This window comes from Nicotiana attenuata, unplaced genomic scaffold (genome assembly GCF_001879085.1).
Source record: "Nicotiana attenuata strain UT unplaced genomic scaffold, NIATTr2, whole genome shotgun sequence".
Classification (NCBI taxonomy): domain Eukaryota; kingdom Viridiplantae; phylum Streptophyta; class Magnoliopsida; order Solanales; family Solanaceae; genus Nicotiana; species Nicotiana attenuata.
The window spans coordinates 158,385-168,148 of NW_017670672.1; the positions used below are offsets into that span (position 1 = coordinate 158,385).

The 9,764-nt window shown below is 35.8% G+C and overlaps 1 protein-coding gene across 1 annotated transcript; it reads left to right on the top strand.

Moving 5' to 3' along the window:
• Positions 1-6,770: 6,770 nt before the first annotated feature.
• LOC109242126 (GPI-anchored protein LLG1-like) lies at positions 6,771-7,939 on the top strand. The gene is made up of 2 exons (XM_019408958.1): positions 6,771-6,926; positions 7,334-7,939. The coding sequence occupies exons 1-2, from the start codon at positions 6,842-6,844 to the stop codon at positions 7,756-7,758; spliced, it is 510 nt and encodes a 169-aa protein (XP_019264503.1). The 5' UTR covers positions 6,771-6,841; the 3' UTR covers positions 7,759-7,939.
• Positions 7,940-9,764: the final 1,825 nt, after the last annotated feature.

A 9,764-nucleotide genomic window follows, 5' to 3' on the forward strand; every position in this document is an offset into this window, starting at 1 on the left:
CAAAGCAGTTAACCTATGAGTCAAGAATTGAGCATAGGCGTCACAACTAAGACACTTACTACTCTCAAGGAACAACAAGGTCAAGAACAGTTATCTCCATTTAACACCAGCACAAGACTTCCTAATTCCTAACAAAAGAAAAACTAACTACACCCGGCTCAAGCAAAACCCTTGGAAAAGAACCGCGGCATAAAGAAAAACCAAGGGGGAATTATTACACTACCTACGGAAAAAAAATAAGACAAACCAAAAGAAAATCTTTTTGTTCTTTTTCCTTCGACTTTAATCCCTCAATAAACTTGTTGATGGTATCCATCATTGGAAAAAATCGATAACTTTAATTTTTTTTTAAAACAGTTCTATTTGTAACTCCTACAACTAACAAAAAGAAACTAATATACACATACAAATATCCCCCACCCCACACTTTAAGTTGTGGCATGTCCCCATGGCACACAATTAAAAAGCATAAGGTAAATGAAACTTCCCTAAACATCTAATCAGGGTCTGAGTCGAAGTCGGGCTCCATTCCTCGCGCTGAAACTAATGCACACATCTATGCAGACAACATCTTCTCGGCCTTTTTTGGGTACACACAACACTTATCTTTCTCGATCACCGCAACCTTCTCTTTCGAGTCCTTTAACTTTCACTCAACGCTCGCAACTGGTTTGTCCTTTTGTGCCCCCTTTGCTACATCCATCTTAAAAGTCACAGTCTCCTCACCAACTCTAAGCATGAGTTTTCTCCCATGCATATCTAATATAGCTCTACCCGTCTGTAATAATGGTCTTTCTAGGATGAGAGGGACCTCCTTGTTTTCCTCCATATTTACCACTATAAAATCCACAAGAAATACGAACTTATCACCCGAACTGACCCATCTTCCACTATCCCCTCGGGTGTTATAGTCGTTTGGTCTGCCAGCTGCAAAGATATGGGTGCAGACCTTAGCTCTCCAATCTCTTTCTCCAGTTTTCTGTAGATAGATAGAGGCATTAAATTAATTGAAGCACCAGAGTCACATAAGGATTTATCAAAATTAATAGTTCCTAAAGAGCAAGGTATTATAAAACTCCCTGGATCTCCACAGTGTTATGAGAGTGTATTTTGCAATATCGCGCTGCAATTCTCTGTGAGCTTAACCACTAAGGTCTCCTCTATTTTCCTCTTCTTTGTAAGGATCTCTTTCAAGAATTTAGCATAAGCAGTCATCTGTAAAAGCACTTCTGTGAATGGTAAGTTTACATGAACCTGTTTCAACACATCCAGAAGTCTCTCAAACTGCTTGTCCAGCTTTTCTCTACTTAGCTTATGGGGAAAAGGTAGAGCAAGCATCCTCTGGTTCCACCCTTCTCGAGTTTTCTTCCTTCTTCTTTCTCTCAACTTCCATCTAGACTTTCTTATTCTTATCAACATCACTTTTCAGCTGCTCCCCACTTTCTTTTTCAAGTCTCATATTTTCTTGGATTGGGGTGAGATCTTTCAACACTTGCCCACTTTTCAACATTAAGCATTCAACGTTTCTTTGGGATTTCTTTCTGTATCAACTGGGAGCGTTCCTGGGGCCCTCTCAAACATTTGAGTAGCTAGTTTCCCAAACCTATCATTCAAGGTTACGAAAAGATGTGCCCAGTTCTTTGATAGCTGCACCATGGGCATCAAGCCTCTCTTCTGTATTGATAATAAAGGCCTTCATAGATCCTCCATACTAGACTGATTAGACTATAGAGGTTGATAATGCTGCCTCTGTTGATTTTGAAAACCTAGAGCTCCTTGTCCCTGGGGTCTAGAGTTACTTTGCTTGCATGAGTTCAGGATAACATTTGGTAAGTTCCACAAAAAGCCTGGGTGCCTCTGTCCCATAGGATTGAAATTATTACCACTATGGTAGTTGCCTCTATCAAATCTTCCCACAGTATTTACCACTTCATCTGCAACTATGACCTGACACTCATACGAGGGATGACCCATTCCACAGAAATCACAAACTGGTGATGGTTGACTGTGGACCTTGGCTAAGGTCAGCCTACTTATCTCTTTGGCTATGGCGTCTAGTTCGGCTTGCATCGCTGTATTGGAATCTACTTGATGAACCCCGACTGATTTTCTTCCACCATTGCTCTCAGAAGGCCACTGATTAGTATCTTCAAAGAGCTCATAAAGTATTGCCACAATCTCCTCAGGAGTCTTCTTCATTAAAGGACCTCCAACTGCAATGTTTAGAGTTCATTGTGAGTGAGGTGTCAGTCCATCCCAAAAGTCTTGGAGTTGCATCCACAATTCAATCCCATTATTCTAACACTTCCTCACTATCTCCTTGAATCTTTCACTGGCAAAAGTTGTGAATTTCCCTCCTGAACTTTACTGTTTTTGTAGTTAAGAAGTATTTGTCAAGAAACTCTCTAGTCATATCTTTCCATGTCCCGATCGACCCCGTTGGTAAGCTACGAAGCCAGTGCTTCGCATAGTCATTCAGTGAAAAGTGGAATGCCCTTAAGTAGACTACATTCTTTGATACTCCATTGTATTAGAAGGTGTTCATGATTTCTTCAAAGTCCATCAAGTGAGTGTTATGATCTTCGTTCACATTTTCTCTGAAAATGCAGTTGTTTTGGATAGTTCGAAGCAAGCCTTGCTTCAACCAGAAGTTATTCACTGCTACTGGTGGAGGTCTGACACTGGACAATCTCTGATCGCAGACTGGTCTAGCGTAATCACCAAATGCTTTACCAGGCCTGGGTACTGTATTCTCAAACCGATCTTCAATCAAGGGTCAATTCAGATTATATCTTCGACCCCCATCATTGTTGACGGTCTCATCAGCAGCTCTACAGCCTGCCTCAGCTGCTATCCTTGCAGCTTCATCTCTCTGCTATGCTGCTTCTCTTGCAGCTAGATTTGCCTCATCTTCACTGTTATTAGCCATGTGTTCCTTGGTTGAAGGTTGCCCTAAGAAATTTCTGGTGAGTTCTTTCTCTTTTCTCAACTTTCGCAGACTCTTTTCTACCTCTGGGTTGTATGGAATCAATTCCTTTGAAGAAGATCGAGTCATACACTAAAGGAGTAAATCTGTTGCCTGCACACGGAAGAGGAAACCCGTGAAGAATAAAAAAAATAAAAAAAATAAAATCCTGAATTAGTACCAAAAACTATTTTGAACACTATTGACTGTCAATCCCCAGCAACAGTGCCAAAATTTGATGAGCGCAAAACACACTTAAATTATGCTCGCTAATCAAAGATAGTATAGTATAACATCGTATCCACATGGATTGGATTTAAACACTATTCTCATAGTTTCTAGCTTGATTCCTATCCAAGTGGATCAACAATTGAGATTTATATGATTAATAATCAAAATTAACTAAGAATCTAAAGCTATTGACCAGTGACTATCGAGATAATTCACTTCTAATGTTCAAGTGAGTCTCTCGAATTCACTCAATTATTGGTTCAAATGTTCAACAGAAACTCCTCTCTCAATTAAGCCCTAACCTCACGAGACGAACCAAATTAAGCGCTGTGAAGATATGCAAGAACACATAGTGGATTGGTCTTTAGGAAAACCTCTTTCGATTATTCTTCTAATTAGGTTTAATCAATGATTCAACTAGCCTCTTTCGATTACTTAGAAGAATCTATGAACTCAACCAATAATACAATGCAAAGATATCACAAGTTATGCCTCTCTCGATTACATGAACTAGTGAATATAGATACAATAATTAAATCTTCCAAAATGATTCAATACACAAAACTAGAGTTATAATTCACAAACAATCATCAATACACCAAATCCATCAAACTTTAAAAAGGGAACTACTCCATAGACATGGAGAAATTTATCACAAATATAATTAAAGTATAGGAAAACATAGATTCGATCCAAACTCGGGTCTTGAGTTAGGAAAGAATGATGAAATCTTGTGCTTGTGTTCTTCCAACTCCTCCTTAGCATCCTTAGGTCGAAAGTATGTCAAACGTTCTCTCAAAAACATGTTTCTAATGCATCTATACCAAGTAGGAACGAACCCGGACGAAACTACCCTCTTTGAGCCGATGTAGGAAAACCTACAAATGTTTTTCACTTCATGCGCCGCACTATGCTACACAAGGTGCGTAGCATTAGTGCAATTTGCTCGGTTGTAAACTCTCCGAACTTAGCTTGTCTAACAAAACTTGTACTGATGCTACGCACTATGCCTAGCATTAGTGTATTTTTCTGTCAGACCCAAAAACTCCAAGTCTCTGAACTTCTCAAACTTCTGAAGATATTTTGTACTAATGCGACACTTTAAGCCACGCCTTATACGACGCACTAGTACTTTTTTGCTCTAGCCCTTGCTCTTTCTTCCAACTTTCTTATGCAACACCGGTCCACAAGCCCTTGACGCGATCCCGATTTAATCCCTTGGCTTTTACTCACACTTCAAAGCTCCAATCATTCGATTTAGCTCTAGAACATCTTCTTAACTCGGCGTCATCTCCTACAAAGCATAAAACACACAATCAGTGCAAAACACTACCAATTAAAGCTCAAACACAAGTAAAGTACAGTGAATTAGAGTGCAATAAGCGACTAAAATACTTATAGCCTACTATCAAAGTCAAGCGAAGCCAATTCAATCCAAACCAAGTCAAACAAATCCAAGCCAAATCAACTTATCAAAATGGGTAAGAAAAGTGGGATGGGTAGGTAGGTTGGATAATTAGTTTTAATTGGGTAGGTATATATTGTAACTAGTTTGCAAATGGATAGAGAAGGATAATTAGCGGTTTGCCTTTGTTTTCCAATAGATCTAGCGGTTTTTGTTCAAACTCTGTATTTGTCTTACTAAATTTAATGAATATGTATTGATTATTAACTTATACCAATAACAAAAAAAAAAAAAAAATTAGAATCTCAAACTCATAAACTTCAAATCTTGGCTCAACCTTTGCATCTACTCCCTGAAAAATCCTGCAGTTCCTCTCTTGGGGCAAATGTGGGAGATACAGCTACCAAAAGTCAACCTATAAATCTCAGCTTCAACAATACCGCCCTTCACATTAGATTCAACCAACATCAACAAATCAAGATAGTTAAAAGTCTGTCTTGATACTCAATGCTCGAATTGAAACTTAAAGGCACTTCAGAAGCACTTGGGACAATGTCTGTATGCAGCATCTTGCTCCTGCAAGCATTGTTCTAAAAACTGAGTTTCACCAAAAAAGTTGTTCTATTGTAATGGAGTGGGAACCCTAGGAAATGATCCCCTATGACTGGCCACTTACTATTTGAATAGTTGCAGTTTTAGATTGACACTTTGCTCCCTTTAGATTTTAAATCTTCCAAAATAAGTTAGTTGCTATTTTCAGCTTTGCCTTTTTGTGTTGCTTAAGTCATTTCTCGTTAGACAACAGCGAATTTCAGACATTGTTGCATATGTCTAGAAGAAAGCAACGTCTAATTGTTTTTTTTGGCCAAATGCATATACAGCCCATTCAAGTTGGCACCATTTTTTATTTTAACACTTTATCTCTAGTTTATTTTATCTTGGCCCTCCAACGTTATTTCTTATGTTCCACTTTAACAAAAAAGCCAAAACCAGTGTAAAAAATATAGCGCGTGTGTATACACAAATCTGAGATGTAATAAATATTCAATTAAATATTTCCACCTAGTTTTTTCATCCATGTCAAACGGGTCAATACTAAAATACCTGAACCCAACCGTATTTTTCATCCACTATTTCCCCATCTTCATCCTCTAAGTTCCAAAACTTTCGTCTACCGATCTTTTACCTGGCCCGTTTAGATGAAATAAACCCACAAAAAAATGGTCGGGTTCGGTATTTTAGTATTGTTCCATTAGATATGGATGAAAAAACTAGGTGACAATATTTAATTGGATATTTATTACACCTCAGATTTGTGTATACACACGCGCTATATTTTTTGCACTGGTTTCAGTTTTTGTGCTAAAGTGGAGAATAAGAAATAGAGTTGGAGGGCCAAAATGGAATATATAAAATAAATATGGGGGGCTAAAATGGAACAAGGTAGAAATAGAGTGTGAAAATAAAAAAAGATGCCAAATTGGATGGATTGTATATGTATTTGCCCTTGTTTTTTTTAAAAAGACTTGCGCTCAAGCTATAATTAAGAGTATTATTCATATTGTTAGAAAATAGATGAAGAACGGCCCGTACTAACGTTGTACATTTTGAACTTGCTGTTATCTTTTTCTGGTGAACAATACAATTTTAGTTTGTTGTTATTTCATATAAATAAATAAATGAACACGTGCAATGCACACGAACATAAAATTGTGTGTGTAGAGTGAGATTGTATTATTTCAAATAACATGATTAATTTTTGAGAAATGCATATTTTTTGCTACTTCCAATAATAATAGCCGATAAAATATATATTTTTTTATATATATGTATATTATATACAAAATATACATATTTTATAAAACTTTTTGGCTTACGAATGCAATTAGTTTTGGCCGATTGGCCATTTTTGTATTTTGCCCTTTCTTAAGAGACCTAGTCAACTGGAGAATTTAAGATGCCTATAAACTTTAGGAACTAGAGAAATTAAGAGCATATAAAACTGAAAAGATCGACGGACTAAAATTAACCCAAACAAGATTTCAATTTCAGCCTTTCTTTCTCCGAGTCTCTTGTCTTAATTTTCTCTTCATTTCAGTGGCTGCCATTTGTTATGGTTAACCTTTCTCTGCCTATAAATAAAGAACAAATTTCAAAGAGATTAATCATTACAATTAAGGGAAGAAGAAGATATAAATAAGAGTTAGTCTCTAACCAAATTAAGAAGAAGAGAAGCAAAGATGGGGTTTGAAATTAGATCATGCTTCTTCTTGTTTCTCTTCTTCCTTGTTGGCTTGGCTTCCTCTTCCCCAACCTACATCAAATGTAATTATATTAACTCCTCCATGCATTTTTTATGTCTTTAATTAATTCAATATTGCTCTTCTTCTGGATATTAATTCAACTTGCAACACTAACAAATCAATTTTCCTATATAAATAAATTCCCCCTTTTTTTTTACATTCATGATGTTATGGAAAAATTTCTTGGGGGGTTTTTTTCACTTTGAATTTTGTTTACTAGTAGCTTATTATGAAAAGAAATCTAGTAGAGTTGTCCGTACCCTATGTTTTTCCAGGATTTGTTTAGCCTTTAAAAGATTTATACAGTCACTAGAAAATACATAAAAAAAAAAAATTCTAATTATTTATCTAAAGCCGACCTCAATTTGTTTGAGACTGAGACTTAGTTATTGTAGTTTGTTTAATTAAATTCTCTTTGTGTTTGAGCAGATAGCGTGCTTCGTCATTCTCACGCGCCGGGGCGTGGCCTTCTTCAACAATATTTAGTGAAGAATGATTGTCCCATTAATTTTGAGAAGGAAGACTACACACCCCTTACGAGCCAATGCAAAGGGCCTCAATACAATCCAGCATTATGTTGCAGTGGATTCAAGACAATTGCATGCAGATACACAAACGAAATAAATGATGAGAACAATGGGTGTGCTACTGGTTTGTTTGTCTCCATTAATGAAAGTGGAAAATACCCTACTGGTCTTTTTGAGAATCTTTGCAAGGAAGAAGAACAAGGTTTAAAGTGTGACACTGTCAAGAGCCCTGTTGCTCCAATCCCTGTTGCTCCAAGACAAAGTGTTCATAGTACACCAAGACCAAATCCCAGAGTTGGTAACAGACAAGCAATTGGTAAACATTAAGGCAACAAAAAGTTTTAAGCTTTAATAATTGCTTCTAATAGTATGGAATTCTAAGTCTTGTACGTACATTATTCTGTTGGTTTTGTTACCTCTTATTTATTTTGTGATTTGAATTTTGTACCGTGTATTTTGGGATGTTCGCCGAGACTATTATGAATAAGATCATACATTTTTCTCTCTCTCTCTTCCTCTCATTCTCGTATTGAGGGTTTTTACCTAGCTATACTATAATAGAAACCTATTTACCATGTTTATTTAGGTTCCTTATTAATTACTTTGTATATCTATATTTACTAGTTATATATAAAATCATAAAAAATAAGAAATTCAAGATCCCTTAAATCTAGCCTATCAGTTACATGACACTCAACCTCCGTTTTCAATAATTTCTTCTACATTCAAGATTCTTTCTTTTTCCAAAAGGTTACAAAAATATCTTTTCTCTTTCTTACCAATTACCCAAAATTATTCTTACCCATAGTAAGAAGTCTCGCTGAACAAAATCTTGCTTACCCAAACTTATCTCCCCCCTCCCCTCCCCCCTCCCCTCCCAATAAAAAATTGCAGATTTTTTTCCTCTTCCAAAACTTTTGAAATTCAATTTCTCTCTTTCTTACTAATCACCCGAAATCTCTATTTCTTATTGATACAATACGACAAAATTCGAAATATTGCTCTAGAATCAAGTTGTGGGGTAGTTTTGAATCTTGTTTTCTTTCTTTCTAAAATCTTTATTGTATGTGACTTGTATATGATACATCAATACCCAAAATAATACTCACTTATACAATTATAATACGATTATATTAAATTTTAGTGTAGAGTTGTGATGGAAACTTGAAGAAGATGAATATCATAATTGTGTCACATTTTTTCAGAATGTATCGCGACTGTATTATAATTGTATATGTATCATTATTATTGCAGGAATTGTATTACAAATGTATGGTAATTATATATTCATTGTATATTGTTACGAGCGATTGTGCATTCATGACGAATTTCACAGTTTGCATCACAAGATGATAATTGTATATTAATTATTAGTATTATATCAGCTATTATTTTGGGTATCAATATACCGGATACAAGTTAGATATAATCGTGATACAAGTATGATACATTTATATTTTAGGCATTGATGTATTTGATACAATTCAAATACAATTATGATGCAGTTATAATACAACCATCATAAAATTTCAGAATATTGTTTAATAATATAAAGCTGTCAGTAATGGTGAAAATAGAGAAGATGGAGATTCTGGGCGGAGATTAAGGGATTTTGATGTAAAGAAAAAGGAGAGAAGAGGAGAGGGAAAAAAAGGAAAGGATATAATTGAATCTTTTTAAGTGAAGACACTAATAATGGAATGAGAATCTTTTAAGAAGCAATCTGTACAATTTGTAAGAAAAAACTAGATACTTATTAAAAACTTTAAAACATAGAAAACATAGGTAAATAATTTTTTAATATAGTATAACTAGGTAAAAATCCCTTTGGTATTAGGCCTAAATGGACAATGTTAGAGGTGTACTATAATGAGCTTTGTACAAAGTTGGCCGCTCAGCCTAAAACTATAACAACCACTAGCCCAATCTCTGGCAGCCGCCTGACTTTCTTTTTCACTTACAATTAGTAGTCAAAGAAGTATTAACCTGCTATTCTCGACAATTCTAAGCCTTGCGAAAACTCACAAAATCCTCCAAAACCAGTGAAATCCCTCGTCAAAACGAACCCTTTCACCCTCCAAAAATCGATCAAATTCAACCGTCTTATCAACAACTGCCAAACTCCTTCCTATTATATTTGAGATTTTGATTCCTTTTTTATTTCTTACAAAAAAATCGATATTTTCAATATTGGCCCATTTTGGGGGGGGGGGGGGGTGGGGGGGGTTGACTATTGTATTGCTTAAGAATAAATCTCCATGAATAAAACAAAAAAAAAAGAGAATGTGTTGTATATGTTGTACACGTGAGGCCGGACCAGGTATTGAGTGCGA

What these genes read in the sequence shown, in the direction of transcription:
- LOC109242126 (XM_019408958.1), top strand. Translation starts at nt 6,842, where the DNA reads ATGGGGTTTGAAATTAGATCATGCTTCTTCTTGTTTCTCTTCTTCCTT. An exon ending in TTCCCCAACCTACATCAAAT is followed by an intron (nt 6,927 to 7,333) that starts GTAATTATATTA and finishes GTGTTTGAGCAG; the next exon opens with ATAGCGTGCTTCGTCATTCT.